General features: G+C 34.5%; 1 protein-coding gene across 1 annotated transcript; it reads right to left on the bottom strand.

The window, feature by feature from the left end:
• Window positions 1-3,997: 3,997 nt before the first annotated feature.
• Window positions 3,998-23,052, bottom strand: LOC121432132. Its single transcript, XM_041629988.1, has 9 exons — window positions 22,971-23,052; window positions 21,099-21,231; window positions 17,931-18,188; window positions 15,539-15,593; window positions 8,175-8,712; window positions 7,567-7,611; window positions 6,449-6,655; window positions 5,278-5,447; window positions 3,998-4,292 (listed from the first exon to the last, which is right to left on the bottom strand). Exons 1-9 carry the CDS (start codon window positions 23,050-23,052, stop codon window positions 4,005-4,007), a joined length of 1,776 nt encoding a protein of 591 aa, XP_041485922.1. The 3' UTR covers window positions 3,998-4,004.
• Between the last annotated feature and the right edge of the window lie 2,003 nt (window positions 23,053-25,055).

A 25,055-nucleotide genomic window follows, 5' to 3' on the forward strand; every position in this document is an offset into this window, starting at 1 on the left:
CAAGTCAAAGTTAATTTCAGATTAACTTCTGTTATGGAAATATATATATTTTTTTGCAAGTCTTAATAAATTAGCGCCAAATGCTTGTTAAATATCACAATGACAAGCAATGAATGACAGGATATAAAGACAAGGTCAAAGTTCACAAGGGACCTACATGTATTGTAGAAAGAGATATGGTCTAACACAATTTGCAGGGGCCGCGGAACGGTTTTCAAAGTGGGGGGGGGGGGGCTGATCATGCAAAAAAACACAACCATATGGTCATTCTTACGTTTTTGTACACGGTTTTGGAAAAAAGTGGGGGGGAGGCTGAAGCCCCCCAGCTTCCGCGGCCCCTGACTTGACTTTCAACTTATAGATGTTCATGTGTAAACTTTAAAAAGAAAAATTTGAAAGCGAGGGAACGAATTGGCCGGTCTACTACATATATTGGTGAATTTAGTGAAAACTTTCATTTAAAAAAAGTTTTCAAAAATTATTTATTACTTTTTTGGGGGGAGTGGTTGCCCCCCCCCCTGCTGCATACAGCCATGGCTCTCTAACATTGATGTTTCTGCAACAGTCCCCAGGTCTACATGTATGAACTAAGGTTATAAGAGATTGTAACTTTATGCTTGAGCTTAATTATTCATCTTCATATTCCATGAAGCTTGTATGATAAGGAATGATGCATCAGCTGTCATGTGAGGAAAATTTCAAGTCATTGGATAGCACCCTATCTCGTTTCCTCCTTAAATTCTCCTATTCTTTCTTCCCACTTTTTTCTCTCCCCCCCCCCCTTCCAGGACAGTAACTACATGCTGCCCTACCCCATCATAAAGATAATTATTTGATTGGTTAGAACTTTTCCCCCTAAGAAGAAAGTATTTATAATTTAGGGGGATAACATTTGATTTTATGTAGATGAAAGCAAAATAATTGAAGGATACATGCCTCACAGTAACCAGAGTAAACTGCAAATAACAATTCACATAGGCTTGGTCATGATCTAGTTGGGGAAATAAATTTTTATTTTTCTGAAAAGAGCAATACCATTTTTTCACATGCACACACATACAAACACACATTCACACATGTGAAATGAACAGGAACAAATATGAAATGTAAAACCATTAAAGATCATATCCATGAACTATTGCAATCATATTTTATAAATCCTGAATACTGTGTGAAATCAGTTAACATCTTTAAAAGTAAATTCCAAAATTATTCATTAATAAGAGAATACTTATTAGTCATTAATAATAATTAGAATACAAATAATGAGCTTAACAAGATAAACTACAACAAAGAGCATGCAGTGTACACATTTTGACTGTATTAACATTTAATACCATATTTTGAATGAGAATTCATTGGCAAGATATTTGAAAATACTTCTGTTGCAAAGGCCTACACTTATGAAAAATAACACAGCTATGTATCTGTATTGGCTAATTTGGCTAAAGTTGTGATATTTAAGTATAAAAAGAAGCTGAAGTTCTATTGATAGAAATGACATGAATTAGATGAAATATAATACTTCATTTTATCAGACATGTAAAATTAAAAACAAGTGTAATACAGAAAATGCATAGAATTCAAAATCACTTTGAACAGTCAAAGATTATTCAGCCAAACTCCTGTATTCAGTTGGGTGTAATTTAGACCATGGTCTAACGCTGTGCAGAAAATTATGGGAAGCCAAACATATCAAAGTTTTGTTTACAATGAATGTTTCTCATGTTTATTGTGCTAATTCTTAATGGTGAAGACAAACTATCATACAATGTCGTATTCATCCTTCCTAGGTAGCTAATTTTTTTTAGAGTCAAAACAGCTGATACATTGAACTTCTACTGTTAGAGATTTATGTCATAACTGGCTTTTCATAGTTAAACCACAACTTAAAACCAGGGTTTAAATTAAATCCAACTTTAGAATACAGGCCAATGAGTTTGCAAAGTTCATCAATATAACATATCCATGTGCTACGAAAAGACATCATACATTGTATCAACAGGTATCTTAGGAAAATATGCTGCAAGGATTAAAATGTATGTTCTAATACTGGCCACATGGATGATTACAGTTTTTGAATAAAAAAATATACCCTTACATCCATAGATGAATAAATGTACAATAAAATTTGAATAAATATATATTTCACAGAATAAGTAGATGTACAAACAAATTCAAGAATAAGAGAACAAATAAGTGCATCGAGATCAATATAGCAATATTGAATCCTTTATTCTATATTTCATGTTTTAGTACAATGAAATAAGAAGTTTGAATATAACATTGAAATTTAATTTCATTCAATAATGTAATAAAGAGTACAATAAATGAAGTCATCAATAAGTGAATGTATAAATAATATTTCAGATCAATAATTATATAACTAGAATAAAAATTGCCTGAAAAAGCAGTCAGTATTTGCAAGTAAGTTCACATTAAATTGCATGTACATGTATTTTCAGCATTCTATTCTACACCAGCTGCATAAAACTAATGACTGATATTAACTTTGTAATCATTATTAAAAAGCCTCTTTCAAATATAGTAAGACAATGCACCTCATGCTAATCAACACAAGCCTAAGTCCCCAAAATTGTCTAAAGTTTGCTTGACAACTCATGACATGTTTTTATTCTCATATTAACATGGCTCAAAATTACTATAATGCATATGTTACTTAAGAGGACATCATCATGAATATTTCCACTAAGTCGAACAGATAGTGCTTCCCACAGTATGTCCCAGAGAAAAAAGAAGACCTTGTTTCCAAGGTGATCATCAATAGGTGTTTATTTCAAATTTGAAACTAACAAAAACTTAAATATATTCTTTAATTTAAGACCAATAGACCGGTTTGTAAATAGCCCTTATCTCAAATGACCTTCAATATCCCCAAATACTTCAAATCATGGCGGGCTGGGTGGTTTCTTTCTTTTTTTTTTTTGCTCTCTGATCAGGTAACCTCTCTTCCTCTCCTTATTTATTACGTATCATTAAGTATTTATTGTAGTTGTTTATGATCGTGATCGATTTCTATTATTACCTTTACTTGACTTAATTCTTGTTATAATATGAAATGTATATGTTCCATAATTTCTATTATTATTTTGTGTTATTCCTTTTCAAAGCACTTAGAAACACTCATTAAAAGTGCATGCGCGAAGATAAGCCCTTAGTAGCACACATAAGGGCGTTTTTGCTCTGGTGAGGTGCGCAGAAGTGTGGTACTAGGGCGTTCCTGCACCAACCAGATATGTCAGTGTGCTTTAGTTAGGGAAAAGCTAATAAGCCATTCATTTGTTATGAAGACTGTTACCTATTGTCTTGCATCATCAGGGATTCAGATGATATTGAAATAGCCTCTTCAATCTTTGTGCAGCCCCCCCCCCCCTGTATACCTGTTATTAAATTTTAGTTTCTGAATTTCATTCCTTTCTTTTCATGATCCCTTTCTGAAACATGCAAGCAGCTCATCTTCAAAGCAAAGGCTGTATAACGTATGAATCAACATCTGTTAATGAAACATTCACCTGATATCATACGTCATATCATAAGTCATTTACTTACTGTAAGAAATATTTATTGGCTGCAATAGGCAAAACATGCACACTATCTCTATTGATCTAAATCCAATATCAGACCAAACTGAGAAGAATGATACATATTAACACTATGTATTCATGTAATACAATATAAATCTGGCACCTTGAATTAAAAATTATCTTACTTGCAATTAAAATGAAAAATTATATTACTTGCAGTACAGAGCAATGTTTTATACATAGCAATGTTTTCCCGGCTTCCAGCCAGGAGCCCCGCTTTTAGCAGGGAACCCTCCTTTACCAGAAGGGTATTTAAGGCTTACTAAATACCGGTACTCCCCAATAATCAGAGGCCGCTACCCCCCTTGATGTTATGGTTATCTGATGTGCATCACATAACCATATATAATCAAGGTCAACCATAAATTTGTAGGACTGAAAAGATCTTCTAAAACAGATCTACTCTTGATCAAGACTTTCATTTGAGATGGAAGCATGTACTACTACCTGGCCATCAATATCTTTGATGATCCTAGCTTCGATTAGTTCTGTATTCTCTCCATTATCTTGATCCTTGTCCAGGTTCTGTGGCTTGTCTCCTCTAGTCTGAGATGTCATTACTATAGGTCCTTGGTAGGTTTGGGACTGGTGTGATAAGGGAGACCAGGCATAGTTGTGAAAGCCTCCTTGGGCATGGTGTGGTGGTCTAGACTTGGTCCAGGTTGGACTTCTGTTGACTTGAAGTACCTGTAAAGAGATGAACATGCACATTCCAATAAGTTTTGATCTAGTTGAGAAGTCTTTGGACTAAAAATGGAGACCAGGCACAGTTGTGTATGCCTTTGATGTGATGATCTAATTTTGCAAAGGTTTGAGTTATGGTACACATAAAGAAATAAACACTATATCGCCCGAATTCACACAGGTGGTTTTTAAAAACCATCAGCTGAACGCATGCATGGTTTATAAAGATTTCTTGTATAAATTGCACTTACTTACCGCATATATTAAAAAATTTCAATGCTTTTGTCACAGTGCACCAAATTGACACCTGTTGCCATGGTTAAGTATACTATTTTATAGTCCACTGTTTGAAGAGTGGACTCATGAATAAAATAGCGTGGATAACCACAGCAACAGGTGTCCATTTGGCGCACTGTGATAAACCACGCATTAGTATTGGAATTCTTTTGCTATACACTACTGTGTAATTTACTACACAAGTGTAATTTATACTAGAAATCTGCATAAACCATGGGTTCAGCGATGGTTTTAAAAAAAATGTGAATTCAGGCCATTACGTTCTTTTATATTGGATAAGTCTTTGGACTAGAACAAAAAATGGAGACCAAGAAAAGTCGTGGATGTTTTAAGCCCAGCGTACACTATCATATGCAACATGATTGCATTAAAGATCCAAGTGGAGCAAATCACCCTGCATACAGCCCTGCAGCATGCTACATCTCCCAGCAAATTGGCCATGAAGTTATCGTCTAGGACAAATCTGATTGGCAGAAATGATGTATGATATTCGGTCTGTGATACTACTGCAACAAAGCAGGTCGCAGTTTCAGGTAATTGTAGGTTATTGCAATCGGATCTTGAAGATATCATCTCACAAAGCATTTGCTGGGTTTAGGTCTATCTTTTTATGGTCTAGACCTTGCCCAAGTTGGACTGCTGTTGATTGACCCTAGATGACAAATTTAAGAATGCATAATGTATCAAGTACCTGTGTGCTGACCTCTTGACCTGTCTGTGCAGATACTGCAACTTCCTCACAATCCTGATTTGACCTTTGACCTTCTGAGTTGCAGATGTCTAGTGATTCATAGACCAAGCTTCTCAATTCTTTCTTAATTTCATCATGGACTTGGCTCTCACTCTGGTTGCTGTTGAATTCTTCAAGAAAAAAAAAAGAATTTTCACAATTCATGAAAAACATGACTGTAGCAGTTTGGGCCATTTTCATAAATAACTCACAATTATAATCATAATTAGAACTATCATTCTAAGGTAATTAATACCTTCGCCTTAGCTGTTGCCATGGCAACAGTTTCCAACACATGGAAGTCCTGCCCATCTTTACCCCAAGACCTATGTGTGAGCAAAATATCATGAGAATTGGTAAGGAACTGATGTAGTAGTTTGAACTTCAAGATTTTTGCCTATTTTTTTTACACATAACATACTGTTTTCATGGCAACATCTTTACATCAATACCAATGTGTGTGCCAAATTTAATGAAATTTGGTTAAAAACTGAGGAAGTAGTTTGAACTGCAACATTTTTACCTTATTTACTGTTACCATGGCAACACAATTTTTGACACATTCAAAAATTTGTCTTGCACATCTTCACCCCAACACCAATGTGTTCCAAGTTTCATGAGAATTGGTTAGAAACTGAGGAAGTTTGATGCGCTAGACCGTACCCCCTTCAAACTTCTTTTCGCAGGAGATTTAATTTTATAATGATAAATAAAATGCAACATCTATAAAATGTTTAATACAATATTTCTAAGTGTTGCATACTATTATTTAACTTGCCATTCATGTTAGTTACCATTGGATAAACACTGTGACTTCATACTATAAGTGAAAGGGAATGAATTGAGCCAATTAACAGAGATACCCCCCCCCCCGAACAATACGTTTACCGCATGGATTTATGCCAATTTTAGTAACAGCAACAAATCATAATCAAGCTTTCTAAGGTAAATGTAGTTATACAGTTAAGACTAAGGTACCATAATCATATGTGTAATAAGTTCTGTAATAAGGCAGGGCCATGGACTACATATGTATTTTGGGGCCTACTTTTACTTGAATACAAAAACAACTTTCAAACAAGTGAGTAAAACATCCATCATATGTGAATGCTGCTTAACACATCTTCCTAACCTTGGTTTTGTTCTGCTATTTCTTCATTGGTTTGAATCACATCAGACATGGAGATATCTTGAGTTTGACTATTGTCTGCCATTCGAATAGATACAGGGGTAGGTTGGCTTGAAGACTGTTGTTGTCCTTGAACTGTGGCAGTGTTGTTATTCTGATTAGCATGGAGACCATTTGGCACTGCAGTAGGGCCAAAAGCTTGGGTCATACCTACACAAGAAAAAGTTATTTCAGTACAGCGAATTCTAGCCCTTTAAATAATATTTTCAATCGTTCAAAGAACATTTACTAACAGGAAATAGTTGTAAAGCGATCATTCTAATTAAGGCAAGGATTTGTTCTGTTTGGCAGGTGTAGAGTTTAGGAAATAATACTAATACCCAAACAAATTGTGTATCATGAGAATCCTTGTTACTTGATAAATCTTCTTTATCTCAAAACTATAACCATTAATGATATTAAATATGATACTACTCATCATTACACATATATGGACATAAAATTACATGAACATTTATAGTTCAAAATAATTTCCTTCTTGGTCACATCATACAATTTTGTCATTATTGCCACAAAGGCCCTTTGCTAAAAGTTTTGGGGTATATTTATCATGTTATCTTAATTCACAACAATTGCAAACAAAATTTTAGAGGCATAATAGCATGAAATATGAATATTTGACTTTATTCTGATTATTCAAATACATTCCCCACTAAGTATCAAAAGTAATTTGTCAGTATTCAAATTGCCAAGAAAAGCAAAGGTTACAATCAACTGTTAAATAGCAATGACCAATGAAAAACATTATTGCACGAGTATGTTGTTCAAAACACTAACCAGGAACCAATCAGGGATATTCTTTCATATTTTCAAATTACATACACCTTTTGGGTACAAGTGTTGCTTTTGTTAAAAAAAAACCCCATTTCAACAAAGGCTGTTTAGTGGCCATTAGTATGCAGTAGAATACACAATGCACTGAAAAGTTTGGTATTGACCTTATCAATTTTTAATATAAATCATGATTGGCCATTGATTGACAACTATTCTGCAATTATCATACAAAATATTTTGAGATTATCAAATAATTCTGAAGTACATATAAGGCTTAATGGTCCTACCTTGTTGATTACCCTGAATCACTGCACTGTTCCCTCCAAAGTAAGCTGTAAAAAAAGTATTAAATTAAGATTCATTAATGATAAATAATCAATAAAAGGTACTGTTTCCATCATTTATTCAAATGAATTGAATTTCACATATAAAATTGAATTGCTATATTGTCATTTGACATCACATTATGCAGTAGAATACTCATGAAAAACTTATCTTGTAATTTTTTTCACAAAATGTGATATTAGGGGCTGAATCAGTCCCAATGCATATTGTTTTAAGGTTTAAAGGAGGTTGTCAAGTTTTCATCATCTGTTGTAATCTTCAAAGGGCTCTGCAGCCTATCTCGAAGATGAAATTAAACTTGGATGCACATTATGAGTAGGAGGGATATTTTCAACATCATTTTGCAGAAGCTTTTGGAAGCTGTCAAGCAAAACTGCATTAACTATTTGAAGAAGGAGTTTATTCCATTCAGGTACAGATCGTTGGGCAAGGGCAAATTTGTCAATATCGCCTCTTGGACGTTTTGATGATTTTAAAGATTTGAACAATATCCCACATAAGTTGAATTAAAATTACATTAGTTTATATGTTGAAAGATGTTACATCATACCTGCATTATTTGGTATAAACTGCTGCTGATTACAAGCTGAGAATCCAGATACATTCCACTGTCCCATATTAACAGGTTGCATGGTCTGAGGCATTGCCATCTTCTGACCAGCTATGACATAGCCTACTGTAGGAGCACGATACGGCTGATAGTACATGTTACCTCCACCAGTGTGAATGGGGCCAGTGGGACCGGGAGAGAAAGTCGACTGCATTGGTGTTGTGTCTGCTAACTCAATATAAGGATATCGTTGGGCAACATGTTGTGACTGGAAAAATGTTGGAGCGGTCCTGTTCACGTGGTAGAGTGGTGGTGGTACATAGTCTGTTCGGGTGTTCCCAAGAAAGCGCTGTTTGCGGCGAGTGACCCTGAGAGGGTTTGGTGTTCTACGACATCTAGGGGCTTTGGGGACTGGAGCATTTTCATCATAGTCTTCATTCAGAGACCAGAGACACCCTCTCTTGGTTGTTGGTTTTTCCTCTTGGTTGATCTTACGTGATTTAAAGCGTGGTGTGGTCAAGGCATGACGTACAGAACTCTGGAACAGATAAAAATAAGTCTATTATTTAGTATGAACAGTCCAGTTTACCTAGGGACTTGATTTGATTTGATTTGATTTATTGTTTTCTTCTGCATCCATAACATTTGTATAATACATTTTTCATAACATAATAAACATAATATGTTAGCATTTTTGGCATAAATTGTAAATAAAGATTACTAAATTTAATTCCAGACAAAAATGATTAACTATATGATGTTCACAATTTGCAGGAGAAGGATTGTCATCATAAGCAGATTGCTTGAAAAAAATGACAATCCCAAACTTATACTAATTGAATTAATACATTTTTAACATTGATAAAGCAGAATGGGCATATTCTTTCAAATAGCTGAGGGTGATGGTGATATGATGATGATGTTGATGATGATGATGATGATGAAGGCCATGGAGATGATGATGGTCAAGATGAGATATTGGGTCATGACTAAAACGAAGGAGGATAAATTCACGATAAAAAGGATACGACACAGAATTTTACTTCAAGTATTCTGATAATAACATAGATTTAACGTTTGCCTTAAATGAGTGAAGAGACGAACATTGTTTAACAGGCTCTGGTAGAGAGTTCCATAAATCTGGACCATGGTGTCTTATGATCTCTGCGCAATAAGCAATTTGGGGTTAATTAAATGGAAATTTGAAGAGTTACGGGTAGGGTATGAATGAATAGATGTATTCAGAGTATAAAAATTGTGGAATGAAGGTGGGAGCATGTTATTTACGTACTTATACATAAGTAGTTAAGCTTTGAAGAGTATTTATGTCAAATACTGTTAGAGTCTTTAGTTTATGGAATAATGGATTTGTGTGATAAATATTGGGAATCAGTACGATTCGAATTGCTTTTTTCTGTAATAAGTATATTGTATTAATTTTAGTTTTTGCACATGTTGCCCAAACTATGTTGCAATACGATATATAAGGCAATATTAATGAATTGTATAGTATGACAAGAGTTGTATGTGGAATTATATTCTTCATTTTGTAAAGTATACCAACGTTTCTAGAAATACTAGTAGTTATACAACGTACATGTTCATTCCAATTTAAATTTTCATCTATTGTGACACCTAAAAACTTTGTTTCTCTTTTCCTTTTGAGAGGAATATTGTCTATGTTTATATTATAAGGAAATTCGTTACCATGTAAGTGTGTATGCTTGAAATATATAAAGTTTGTTTTGTCTATATTGAGTGAAAGCTTATTACACTTAAACCACAAAGATAGTTTTGGTAACTCACGGTTAATTATATCTACTAAAGTTTCTAAGCTATTATGTGAACAAAAAATGTTGGTGTCATCTGCAAATAATACATATGATAATAAAGGTGTTACAGAAGTCAAATCATTAATATATATTAAAAAGAGCAAGGGGCCTAGGATTGATCCTTGTGGAACTCCGCATTGTATTAACTGAAAATCAGAAGAAATATTATTGTGAATTACATATTGTTTTCTATTGGACAAATAACTCTTAAACCAAGATAGTGTAATTCCGCGAATTCCCTAATTTTCAAGTTTTTTAAGTAATATCTGGTGGTCAAGAGTGTCAAAGGCTTTGCTTAAGTCCATGAATACACCTATTATATGTTCTTTATTTGCCATTGCATTTGTAATTTTATCATATATTTGTATTAACGCCTGATCAGTCGAATGTCCTTTCCTGAATCCATATTGGTTAGAATTTAGAAAATGAAAAGTATCTAGAAACTTATAAAGTCTATTGTAGATAATCTTCTCTAATATTTTGGAAATGCTGGGAAGAATAGAAATAGGCCTGTAATTTGTTATTTCATGCGGATTGTCTTTTTTAAAAACAGGATTTACTTTGCAATTTTTAGGAAATCAGGACATATTCCAGTGCTAATTGAGAGATTGAAAATATGACACAAAGGAGAGGCAATATAGTGTATGATCTGCTTAAGAAGGGAAGTACTAATTCTATCAATTCCCTGTGATTTACTTGATTTTAGATTTTTTGTTATTTCAATTAATTCCTGAACATTTGTTGGGTTAAAGAATAAAGAAGAGTTAATGGGTGTGGGAAGAAATTTTCCAAATTTTCATCAGTTCTGTCAAGTTTGTTTGCCAAGGAGGGTCCTAAGTTAACAAAAAAGAATTAAAGGTATCAGCTACATCTTCTGAATTTATTGCAAGATTATGAGCTGTGAAATTATCTTTGGGTAATGTTTTGGGTTTCTTGCCAATCAAATCATTTATAATCTCCCATGTTGCTTTCATGTTTGATTTGACTTTGTAAAGCTTCTCGGAATAATATAATTTGCGAGAAGCTCGAATTGTATTGGTTAGTCTATTTCTATAAGTTTTGTATTTATTTTTGTTTTGAATAGAAGGGTTCTTTAAAAATGCCTTGTAAAGTTTATTTCGGGTACGTATGGATCTTAAAATTGCTTTAGAAATCCATGGCATTTTTGCCTTCTTTCTTTTGACCTGTGATATCAGGGGAAAATTTTTCTCGTAAAATGTCTGCAATTTATTGTTAAAATTTGTGTAAGCAATGTTTGGATTAGACTCATGAAATACATCCAACCATTCTTCAATTGCAAGATCCCTTTTAAACGATTCAATGTTATTTTGAGATTCATTTCTATACATTGTCGATTTGAGTATATTTTCTTTTGGAATATCATTATCGCAAAATAAAAAACCGGCAAATGATCCGATATATCAGATATTAACAATCCGCTGGTAATATCTCTGTTTAATATATTTGAAAAAATGTTGTCGATAAGTGTTGATGAATGGTTATCAATTCTGGTCGGTTTGTTTATATGGGATAATAGCCAAATGAATGCATTGTGTGTAGGAATAAATCGTGTTCATTATTTTGGGATAACAGGTTGATGTTAAAATCTCCCATTAAATATATTTGTTTCTGTTCTTTTCTAATAGTATGAAGGCATGTTTCAAGGTCTTCACAAAATAAATTTACTTTATCATGAGGGGGTCTATAAATCAATCCAATAATTATATTTTTGCTTTTTGGCTTCGTGATTTCTATGAATAAAGTTTCACTCTGTTTTAATGATATTTCTTTCCTTACTTTGAATTGTAAATGTTCACTGATGTAAAATGCTACACCTCCTCCTCTTTGTTCTTCCCGGTCACGCCTAATGAGATTATGGTTTTGCAAACTGAATATGTTAGGTGAAGTATTGTGAAGCCATGTTTCCGTGACACCAATAATGGAAAATTTGAAATTGTTTAAAGTGAAAAGTAATGATTCCAATGACTCAAAATTTTTGTTCAAACTTCGAGCATTAATATGAAGCAAACTGAATTTATGTTCCATGTCTCTAAATCTAGAAGTAAAATCTTCGGTTGAGTAATAGTTATTATCAGATGATATATTGTTTGTATTGAAAATAGAAAAAATTTCCATGTCATTACTCAGGAGGAATATTTAATATTACCAAAAACTTAAGATTATTGGTATGACATGTGATTTGTGTGTAAATTTTCTGTGTCGTGACAGCAAGATGGTGATGAGATGAAGAGAGGATGAAGTTTAAAAAAACTAAAAATGAATGAATGTGAAATAGAATTTGCTGTTGGTGATTATGATGATGATGGTGATAATGATGAGGATGATGAAAATGATGACAATGATGACAATGATGATGGAGTTGATGATTGGAGAATTCAAATCCTACAACCGGAATCTGATGAATATTCATAATCGAAATGTAACGAACACTCTTATTTCTGAGTGTCTCAGCCATGATTTGTATATGAAGGAACCTTTTAAACACGAAATATCAGTGGCACTGTAATAATAAGGATACAAAATAAAGGTTTCGATCCTATCGATAAAATATACATTTATATATATTGATATAATTGGTTATCGGCATCACGAAGTGTCTCAGAGGTCTGAGTCAATCCAGAATCAAAGAAAAATTTTAATTTGTTAATTTCTAATGAGATGCAAATTGTTAAATATCTCGTTAAATTTCAGAGTCTTTTATTTTTCATGATCGATCACTTGTGTTGGTATTCAAAATAATAAAGTAAATTCTAAAAGCTAGAAATTAAACACAAGTTTCTCAAAATTGGTTCATGACCTCTGAAAGAAGGATAGTTCGTGAAAATGATGATAAATTAGCACATAATGTCATGTACAACCAAAGGGTGGTGCCACAATGGATATACGTGGTATAGTCACATAATGCATGGTTGCATAGGGCCTATACACATAATGGCTGCATACATGTTGATTCAGCAAAAGCTGGTGGATGCAAGGAAGGGAAAATTTCACTTGTCAATAAATGTCTGGACGATCAAATGATTATAAAAACTGCCCTGACCTGGCAACGGGTAATGCATGGACAACGTGATGAGTTTATTCACCGATTAATAACAATGGAACACCCCGTCACGTCACATGGCAACCGAGATAGCAAGAAACATGTATAAAGGTACGGTCCAGTAAACCGCCATAGGCACAGTTAATATTTCCCGGAAACAAAGCAATGAGGTATCCCTAAACTCACTCATATAGTGAATTGCAGCAATCAGGAAGTTGATTACATAAACATTTGTTTTCCCGTCCCTATTTTATCGATTTAGTCTAATTTTTCACTTGAGGCGCCCAAAAACAAGATAAAATAAAATGACAAATCGAGCCTTCCAATTGATATCAGCTCACGGTGAATAAACTACATTCTCGTATGCACCTTCACATTCTAGCTACACAGCAATAATAAATAAAAAAAATCCACAAAATACATCCACATATTAGAGTCTCGCAATATGTGATGAAATATGTGAAGTATACTAATGGTAGTCACTTCTTTAACAATATCTGCAGACATTTCGCATCTCCAGTATAAAAAAAGAAAGATTCACATAGAGCCAGATTTAGTGTACACTTTCACAACTAGCTAAATGAATCTCATGATATATTGAAATTTAATTGTGGTGTTTACAAAGACAATATAATATATTCAATATTTTCCTTCTAGATAATCTAGAAATTAACGCATTTAACTGAAGTTCTATAAAGACTTAAAAGCAGTTGTTATCCCTCGAACAAAAACACAACCACATATTTTCACAGTTTGTTGATTGAATCTCTAATAACGTATATTGAAATATACTTTGTATATTGATGATAATCTTATGTTAATAAGAATATCTGCAGAACATCTGCAGTTTACCTAGGGATACCAAGTCTCACTAAAAAATATTAGATGTCATTATCAAGGCCCTGGCAAAATGCAGTTAATTGCAAATTTTAAGCAACGATTATGAACACTTAAATGTGAAATAATTAAAAATGTATTTATGTAATCTGTTTTAAGTGATTGCCATTATGCATTACATCAAACCCCCGTTTGGAGAAAGACTGCAGTTCAGATTGCAAACTGCGGTTCTAGACCCCAATTTTCATTTGAAAATCTCAATAACATTTCCAAGCCCTGATAAATCCTTTTTTGGCCAGGTAATCCCTGTTGTCTCAATTTCACCTCCACAGGCCAGTAAATGAGCGCTGAGCCCAGGACAAAATGATAAACAGCAGCTGTGCTATTACGTAAGACTTCTCTGCCTGTAGTAGGACCTTCGGAATGAAATTATTGTATTTGATATTTAATCACGTTTTCAAAGGCATATTGTATTAAGAAATGCAATGTTAGTCCATTTTCAATTTCGAACGAAGAAAATCGACCTCGAAAGGAAAGTAAATAAAATGACAGCATGCATGGCAGGGACCACACTCGGGGCTGTTGTGTTATCTTCAGACCGAGGTCAAGAAACAGGTGTTTTGATACTTAAATATTATTGCTTGCTTGGGGCAGTGGGTTTGGCGTACTTGGAGAAGAGAATTGATTGAGGGAAATTGGGGTATGGTGTTCTCAAATGGAGGTTTTCGTCATGTGTGATCAATTGCAAAGATTTGTTAATGAGCCAGAAGGCCCAAATTACTTTTCATATTCACACCTTATAAATATATATATTTAGACCAATGTAATCATTAAATATTAAATGCCTATGTGCCACAAGGCCCCACACATGATAAGATTCAAATAAGGATATATGATAGCTCAGGTGTGGAACATGAAAGAAATTAATAGTTTATTTTTATGCAAATAAACTTTGTTCATATAGAAAGATATGGGGCTGCATAGGCTTTAATATAGATAAGCTAATCTGTACATTAGAATCAATTTAGGGCCTGGTTGTCTCACCATGATCTTAGCTATGTAACACAGAGGTTGGTGATTAATGAAAATGTCAAATCAAGATCATAGATACATGCATGTTTGTTCAAACTAGTGAATAAAAATCAATCTGAAGTCTTTTACATATGCTGTCTCTTGCAAACCTATGTGTTACAAGGTCTGCTGCTGAAAACCAAGTCAACAAAATTCATACCCTCATCAAATCCCTAAAAAGGGATTCTCCCATTAACGTACATTTAGTAGTCATGCCAAATCTTAGTTAATTTCTCTGCCCAATTATTATTATTGATGATTTTCTCATGACATAGTCACATTGTCTTTCCTGAAGGAATCTTGCAATCAGCAATTCACAATCAATCATCACAATGCATAAAAAAGAACACATTAAGGCAGGAAAGCTGTAGTTAAAATAATAACACCTTTCTCACAAAATTCCTCCAAAAAAGACATGGCACAGACTTTTAACTAGTTGTCTTAAAGTGTCTTTAAGTCATGTCTTTTGCTCATTTAAAAATAATGGTTGAATAGATATGAAATTGTCAGTGTAATCAAATGTTTCATCCCTAAAGCCCTAAAAACAAAGTGATCAAACTCACCTTCCAACTCTTTCTCTTCTGTCCAATGATATGTTTGTAATAAGGAAATACTTTCCTGCAAAGGATATCAAAATGTCATTTTATATTAAAAACATTTCAAAACATATACACGAAGGTCCTAGGACATACTCTCCTACAAGGACTACCCCAGATATTTGGTTATGAGAGTTACATGTAGGTACATAAATCATGTAGCCTCTGGGGTGATATTCTGAACATCGTGTTAAGTTTGGTGTTAAATATCAAGTAAACTCTTTGATTTAACACGCCCTGAACATTCCTAACTCAGTATTCTAAAAACGGTTTTATCTGCGTGTCATCTCATTTTGTGCCATCTTCAGCTCCTCCCACTCTGCATCTATTTACTCCAATCAAATGCGCTGTTACAGAAAAAAATCATGCAGAATTTTAAGGTAAAAAAAATGAGTGCACGCACGCTGACACAAAGCCTGCATTGTGACATCATTTTTTTTATGAAAAGCACAAGCAGCTGAATAAAAGTTAGAGCTAGATACAGAGTGGGAAGGGATGATTGTGACAATTAAAGGTCAAGTCCACCTCATTAAAATGCTGATTTGAATCAAAAGAGAAAAATCAGACAACCATAATGCTAAAAAATTTCATCAAAATCGGACATAAAATAAGAGTTATGACATTTTAAAGTTTCGCTAATTTTCCACAAAATAGTTATATGCACAATTTAGTCATATGCAAATGAGAGAATCGATGATGTCCCTCACTCACTATTTCTTTTGTTTTTTATTGTTTGAATGATACAATATTTCAATTTTTACAGATTTGACAATAAGGACCACCTCGACTGAACCATATAATGTTAAACACAATGGTAATTCCACATGTTCAGTGAGAAATAAAACTTGTTTCACAGGACAATGAGGAGAAAAATAGAATATTTCATATTTCTTACAATAAAATACAAAAGAAAAAGTGAGTGCGTGAATGTCATCAGTTCCCTCATTTGCATACCGACCAGGATGTGCATATAACTATTATGGGAAATTAAGCAAAACTTTAAAATGTCATAACTTTTTTATTTTACATCTGATTTTGATGAAATTTTCAGTGTTATGCTTGTTGGATTTTTCTCTTTTTATTCAAATCAACTTTTTGTTGGGGGTGGACTTGTCCTTTAAGAATGGATCATTTCAGACAGCATAGATACAAAATCATAGGAGACAGAGGACTCGATCGATTGTGGAGGAGGCATGGGGCGATCAACCCATGAAAATACAGGGGGGGGTGTAAGCATATCTATTTGCCCCCAATAATTTTGAAATCTAAAAAATAAAAAAATGAAAAGCATGAAAGCACTTTTCATACATTAAACTTGACATAGAGATATTAATCATCAAACACACAAAATTGTATTTTTGGGGTGCGCTCCGCACCCCAAAAGTAAGCAAAATTCATTATCATAATTTGGTGTGCAGAGTGATCAGCAAAATATTTGTTTGTTTTTTTCGTTTTGGCCCTCCCCCCCCATTCGAAACATAAGATTGATGTCCCTAGCAGCGGGATAGATTAAGGATAACCTACAAGCATTGAGTGCTGAAAATTCTAATCACTGGAATTATGGTATTGAAAAGGGGAAAAAAATTGTGAATATTGTAGAAGAGTTCCCCAATCCCATGTTCTTAACAATTCCATTATTTTGCTGTTTTTGCTTTTTTAATTGAATTTTTCCTTTCGTCCTTCCTTACGATATGGCAAAAAGTAAGCAAATAAATTATTAATGAACATGCATGATAATGAATTTAACATACGGTTAGTTAGATTAAAGATCAATGCATTTGAAGGATATTTTCACAGGAAGTATATTGTCAGAAGAGAGAAAAGTAGATCGAGGGAAAATAAAGCTGGAACAAATGGACTGCTTCTGTGACATAAGACATGTGTGAAAAATATACTTTATTACCCTTATGTCTATGTCTCATGAACTTTTCGATTTGTGACACAAAATATGGTTTCATTTATATCATTGTTACTGTATGAATTTATGAATATGAATGCAGAAACTTCTGCAAAAAAGTAAAAAAAAATATTCTCTTCTTTGAAATTAATTAATCTGGATACTTTTACGAATTTAACAATTTCTTAAAGGTAACATGATTTAATATGTCACAGTACATACCCTCATATCTGACTATTCATAAACTAAAATAAATGTTGTACTTGAATGAGATAGAAAATACATTTCATTAAGTGATTACAATGAAACCAATCTATCTGTAACATCCACATTCCTACTAGCATCTGGAAATATAACAATGTTCTAAACAATTCAGTTAGTTGTATAAATGAAGAAAAAAAATGAGATCTATAATAAAGAGTTACCTAAATTTCTTTCTCTTATACCAATAATTGTACTTACTCCATTTCAAGATAAACCTGTGAAGGTAACATTTCAGTCTTGGAGCTCTGTTTAAAACATTCTACCACCTGCTGAATAAGACCCACAGAGGGGCGCTGAACATGGGTGCATTCTTCTTCATCTGCTGAAGAATTGTTGTTATAATTCAAGAAAGTTGGCATCTGGGGGATAACCTGGGTGGAACCAGGGAGGGGTGTGGTGTGCCAGATATCACTAGACTGAAGGCAAGTCTGTGGCTTCACAAAAGATTGTGGTAGCCTGTCAAAGGAAATGCAGATTTATATCATAAGAAAGCAATAGTTTTTGATAACTGAGAACGTAATTGATTTTCCATTATTTGTAATTAAGGATGTTCATTAGTTATGTTTGTGTGCATCATTATCTGCACTTATTATGTGATACTCATTGACATCACAATGACTTACAGTTGACTGGTTAAATCAGGGCTCTAATGGATACCGGTAATTCGTTTTTCTTTTCTAATCATCGAAGAGCAAAAACGGAAATCAGCCCTGTGGTTCGGTCTTTGAAAACACAAAAACGAAATCACAGCGAGAAAAAACGTGCTGTGATTTTGTTTTTGTAGATCAAAAACAGAGTATTGAAATCAGAAATATTGTGTTTTTTAAGACCAAACCACAGGGCTGATTTCCGTTTTTGCTCTTCGATGATTAGAAAGGAAAAACAAATTATCCATTAGTACCCTGATTTGGTTAGCTGTAAGTATCAGCTGATGTGTCTGTGACTTATAAACTGCCAATATGATACGTTATATGAAGCTGATTAGCTGAAATGAGTACCAGGTCATGGTTTGAAAACTCTCTACATCTCTAATGAAAATGACATGGACTTCACTTAAACTGTGGAACAGTTAATATAAGTTAAGAGTTTTTTCGGGGTTTTAGGGTAGTTTTCTTTTCATGTTTTTTAACTACTTGATATTTTACAATACAATAACACAGCAGAATACAGTGAAGGACAAGTCAAGAAGCTGTACTAACTAAACGGGTAAAATTAAATTGACAAACCCATGAATTTTATTCAATCAATATAGTGAATTGTTAGATAACTGTGGTGTAATAGGCCAAAAAAATGGGGCTTGATATGACATATCGCATGAAATTTATTTAAAAAAACTATGAGTGATCAAAGCAAGCAAGCAGAAATTTTGAAATTTTTATTACAAAAATCCAATTTGTGATAGATTTTAACATAACATCCAGAAAATAATACCATATTTCACCTTCTCTTTCCTTTTCTTTTTTATTTTCTTGGTCATGAAAAATTGGCAGGGGGTGCAAGTGCCCCTCACCCCCATCCATACACCAGTGCTTGATAAGGATTATTAAAAGCATGGGTTGACCATCACTCCACATGCAGCCCCTTCTCCTCCCCCTTCTGCAATCTCATGAAGATATGAACATAATCTTGTAATGCAATTTTCTTATCTTTCATTCTTTGTAATGTTGCGAGGAACACAACATAATGCACACAATCAAACATTGGGAAAAGGGCAATTAGTTCCCCCCCCCCACCTATTAGTAAGTGGGTTCAATGTTGTACCAGTGAAAATGCATATTTTGAGGGAAAACTCCTGGGAAAGAAAAAATGTTTTGATTTTGCAAACCGTCCCCCTTTTTGCAATCATTTTCAGTTCATGAACAATATTTTATTCATTTCAAAATTCATCAAAATGAAATCCTCTCATCTTTTCAAAACAAGAAAAAAGTAACAATTCCTTTGCAGGCTTGGATGATAGAAGAACCTTACTGTAAACTTTGTAGAAAGGACTGTTATTTTCATAACAAAAATGTTATGAAAATCAAAATGAGTGGAAATTGAAGGACAAGAAAACAATAAACAAGAGTATTCTTTTGTGGGATGATTTAAATCCCTCATTATGACTGTAAAGCAGAATGTAGAGCAGTCCTGTGATGAGATTTGGCAGCAAAGAGAAAGTGGGATAACGAGTGACTGTCCTTAAGATAAAGCCCCTGGGAGAAAATATTTTGCCTACCCCCTCACACACACACATCTTTCCCTCTGTCAGTGTTGTTAAGTTGTTATTCTTTTTTTGTGCGTGCTGGCAGCATTTTCAAGATTTACAAACATTACCTACTCCATCCAGCCCACCCCCCCCCCCCCCCAGTTGAAATGTTTCTCTGAAATCTCATGAAGATGTGAACAGAGGTAAGGAATGTTCATTCTTATTTATTCTTATAGCACTGTTCAAACAAATATTTGTTCAAACAAATATTTGGTCAAAAAAGTGAATGCAACATATAAAGCCCCCCCCCCCCCTACAAAATACATCAGGACAAAGAATGTAACCGTCAAAAGGTAAACATTTCTCAGAATCAACCCCCCCCCCCACCAAAAAAAAAGAACCATCCTTGCTCTTATTGCAAAAGAGCTCAAATTAATTGCTGGTAGAGTCTGTATACTAAATGGAATGATTGAAATTGTTGAAATAAATGAAGGAAATTCATTATGAAATTATTTTTTTTACATACAGGTACACATTACCATCGTCCCACTCCCTCCTCTCACCTTTGCTTTCTGATATCTCATAATAATAATAATAATAATGAGACTTGTAAAGCGCCAAATCCACTCTGTAGAGTGCTCAAGGCGCATAAAGAGCTAAGAGTTAAATAGCAAAGTTTTTAGAAGATTTTTGAAAGTTTCGACAGAGGTACATTTTTTTATGTCTTCAGGAAGGCTATTCCACAAAGTGGGGCATGCAAAAGCAAATGATCTTTCCCCCCAAGTTTTTGAAGATCTGAAAAGAGTTTAAGAAGTTAACTTCTTTCTTTCTTCTTATTGCATTGCAATAAACTGAATATTCTCTTTTCCTTATGGCCAAAGATTAGCAATATTGAGGAGAGTTTCATTAAGCACTTTGTACAGTTATGCATTAAGAGCAATTGATACATGCTATCAGCTGAATTACATACCAAATATTTTCTGAGTGTTTTTAAGCAGCAGGACTAAATTTCCTTTACCCCTGATCAAGTACTTGTTCATATTAAGAACAAACTTGTCAGTCTTTAAAGATTGTATTTGGAAATTAAGTGGCAATCTCTCAGATTTATCACAAAAGAACATGTTCTAGTCATTTGTAAAGTAATCCGACACCGTCCCCCCCCCCCCGTTTGGACTGCTTACCTCTGTGACTGTGTCTGTGAGTTTGGATAAGCAACTAATGTTGGTTGGGGATTCCCCTGAGAGTCTGTTTGATCTTGACTGATAGCCAATTGCCAGCTACGATGAGGAATGTCCAATGCAGGATTGTTTTCAACTGTTGAAAAGAAATGGAAACATATCTCCAGAGTTTTAACGAAAGCCTAGGCCTAACTTTATAACCATCTGTTGGGTGAATTGAGACTCCATGGCCTGAATTTACAAAGGTGGTTTGAAAACCACTGGTCTATGCCTAACTTTGATAGACCCTCCACCTACACTAGCTTTAAACTAGGGCAGCCTAATCTAGGCATAGCCTAGATCAACTCGGTCTAGATCTAATGGTACCTTTCAAATGGCAAAAAAAATGGCATCCTATTATCAAAAACTTTTGAATTGCATAGACATTCTAGATCTAGATCTAACTCTTAGGTCTAGGCCTAATCTGCCAAAGCTAGGTCTAATCTGTCATGAGACTGAGACCAGTACGGTAGATCTAGATCTTAGATCTCTAGATCTAGGCTAGATCTTCTTATCTAATTCAATACCAATTTAATTTTAAGTGGTCCAGTTGACCAGTGGCAGTAGGCCTAGATATGAATACAAACTTTATGAATGCAGACTTTATGAATGTAGACTCGTCTAGATGCAATAGACTAAAACGTAGTCGTTAGATCTAACGTCAGACAGATAGATCTAGACTAGACTAGGCCTAGCCTAACTTAGATCTATTCATTCAAAAAATTGACTCAAAATGGTGGGAAAAAAATGAATTTTTGGCATTTCATGTAAAGGCCTCAAAATGTAGCCTTTTTAAATTCAAGATTAGTCTATGACTAGTAGGCCTATACGGTACCTAGTTGTTGTGCGTCCGGACGATCAATTATAGAAAGTAATTTGGAAAAAATTACAAGCGAAGTTTCATCAATTTTCAGAACAAAATGTTAGGAAATATTATACCCAGTTGTTGTGTGTCCGGACGATCAATTTTAGAAAGTCATTTGAAAAAAATACAAAAAAGTTTTTATCAATTTTTAGTAGCCTAGGCTTACGAAATGTTAGGAAATATTATATAGGGCCTAGGCCTAGATCTAGAGAGTCTAAAGAAAAGAGAAAATGATTAGGACAAGTAGGTATTTAATTCATATTTTTAGTGTAGGCCTAATCCAAAGACAAAAAAGAAGGCTTCAAAAACTGAAAAAGATAAACTGTAAGGACACCCTAGGCCTAGGCCCTACCCCCCATCTAATAAAGAACGAAAATAGAAGATGATTACAAGTAGGGCCTAGATCTAGGCCTATTGAATTCATATTTTTAGTGTAGGCCCTAATCTAAAGACAAAAAAAGAAGGCTTCAAAAAGATAAAGACTAGGCCTAGATCTACCCCTAGATCTAGAATAGAATGAGATAATATTTGGTAGGCCTACGCTTAATTAACGTAATAACTAATATCATTCATTCACCTGTCAATTCGTCATATGAAAATTATTAACTGAAAGATTTTGTAAAATACGGTACCGGTACGTTCACGTTAGATCTAACGTTAACACGTTAGGTTCACACTGTTAATGACGGGGTAAAAACAACGGTAATTAACTTGGGTCATACCACCATAGGCATAGCCAGGCAGCCTAGGCCAGCCCAAGGCCTAGCTCTGCCTCTGGTCAGGTCAATAACCCAGGGAGTTCCGGCGCGGGCCGGAGCTCCCTGGGGCTGGGACTGGGTTATTGCTAGGCTAGCATAGCTCAAAGTCAAATCGGTGACGTTTAAATTATTTGTAACAACAACTGGATCGAACGTTAGATCTAGAATCTAGTCCTTGATTTTACCCTTTATTATATTTACAATTTTCTTCACCTTGTTCGTTGTCTGCGCTTATTTCTTTCTCCATTGATGACTTCAACTCACTACCTGTATCTTGGACTTGTTGGGTTTTCATTTTGTTTACCGTACCTCGATATCAGCTGATGTAATTAACCAGGCCGGCCAGACACTCTCGGCTCACTATAGCGCAGGTGGTGATTCACGCCATTACCATAGGCGCATAACGCAGTCAATTTATGCCCGAAATTTGGCAATTGTATTTGTTCCTGTGTTATTTTCTACGCGTAAATAACGCCAAAAATATGCGCATACGCGCTCATCTAGCGTTCAAACGCCAGCAGTGTTATCTCATTGGTCAATATGACAGAGTGGAGAATGATGTTATTTGTATCGTACTTCCTCCCCCTGGTCTTTAAACAAACATGCGAGATAAAACGGGTGTGGATTCATTTCCTCCAACTACAAAATGTAGGACAAAGACTTGACCTCAATCCTCAAAGCAAAACTTTGCTCATAGTTAAGGACGTTCCACAGTTAAAATGAAATCCATGTCATTTCACCAAATCTTACATAGAGTTACTTTGGTTTCTATGCATTATGAAAATGCAAATAAATGATATAGGTTCACCGTTCATCGCTTAATTCTTTTCCACGGGACTTCCAAGTTGCCGTAATTGAATGATATGGAAACATTTCATAGCGCAGTCAAGAGAATTATGCCTCTCTTAGACCTCATGAATTCACCAAATGAGTTTAAATCATCCTTTTTTCAGCCATTTTCCCCCGATCTGCCGCTCGAAGATGATTTTTGGTCTCTTTGAAGGGGCTAGTCCTAATAGTCACTGTTAAGTTTTATTTTTATAAATCAACATAAATACACAATCCTTATTTTATAATGCGAGCGCGAGCTAATTTTTGTGTGGAAATTTATGTATTTTTTTCTAAAATTTGAACATTCTGGGCAATGTTTGTTATCCTGAAAAAGAAGTGTATTCATTTAAATAATTGCATAGACGAAGCATGAGCAGAAATGAACCAATGGAAAAGGCCATCGGTTAAAGACTGATTATAGTTAGCCATGAAAACGTTGAATTCCTAGTGCCTACATTGATATTGCGAGCACAAAGCGCGAGCAGAAAATTTTTTGATATTGTGGAGAACTGGATAATGATTTAAAATTTAAACTAAGTGTCCAAGTGTTGCAAGTTGGCTTGAAAATCGCCGAAAATGCGCCGAAAACATGCAAAAGTTTAATGGTTCCGTATAGTTCTCTTCCGAAACAAAAAAAAATCTATGTCATTTTCATGGATTTTCATCCTACTCTGTATAGATTTGCAAAGGAATATATTCTGAAGACGTTAAAATATTAAACGTATGGGTCCGTATTCTGATAGCGTGGTTTAACTTTACCCTGATCTAAGTGTGGTAATAAACTGCAATATTTAAACCTAGGTTTGAGTTTCGTATTTCGATAGCAAGGTTTAAGTCACTGGCTAAAATCCTACTTGTTGATGCACCCATCAACACGGATTTTAAGCCGGGGGTATGACTGAAATATTTTGGCATTTTTTTGCAATCATGTTTTTAGATATGCAAGGAATTGTCATTGATATGTCCACATTGGCGTATCGTGGGTCACACCAACAAAATTTTTGAATCACTGAGTGAGCGTGCTCAGTTACCAGTTATTCTGACCTAATAGAGACATTTTAAGGACAATGTCATTAAACGGATATGTATCTCACTGATCAAATAATGCGAGCGCAAAGCGCGCGCTGAAGTTTTCGTATATTTTGACCCCAAACAGCGAGATTTTAAGGAATATATTTTAGGAATCCATTAAGAGTATGCATATCTCACCATAGTCATCTAATGCGAGGGTTACACTTCGTAATTCCGAAGGTTCGTAATTCCAAAGGTTCTTTATTCCGAAGGTTCGTAATTCCGAAACACGTAAATTGCCTATATACCTCGATGTTCGTTAATCCGAAAGCGTAAAAAGGTTCGTTAATCCAAACATTTATGGCGTTATTCCGAAGGTTCGATAATCCGAAAACGAAATGGGGTTCGATGTTCCGAAGGTTCGTTAATCCGAAAACGAAATAAGGTTCGTTGTTC

Source organism: Lytechinus variegatus, chromosome 18 (assembly GCF_018143015.1).
Source record: "Lytechinus variegatus isolate NC3 chromosome 18, Lvar_3.0, whole genome shotgun sequence".
NCBI lineage: Eukaryota > Metazoa > Echinodermata > Echinoidea > Temnopleuroida > Toxopneustidae > Lytechinus > Lytechinus variegatus.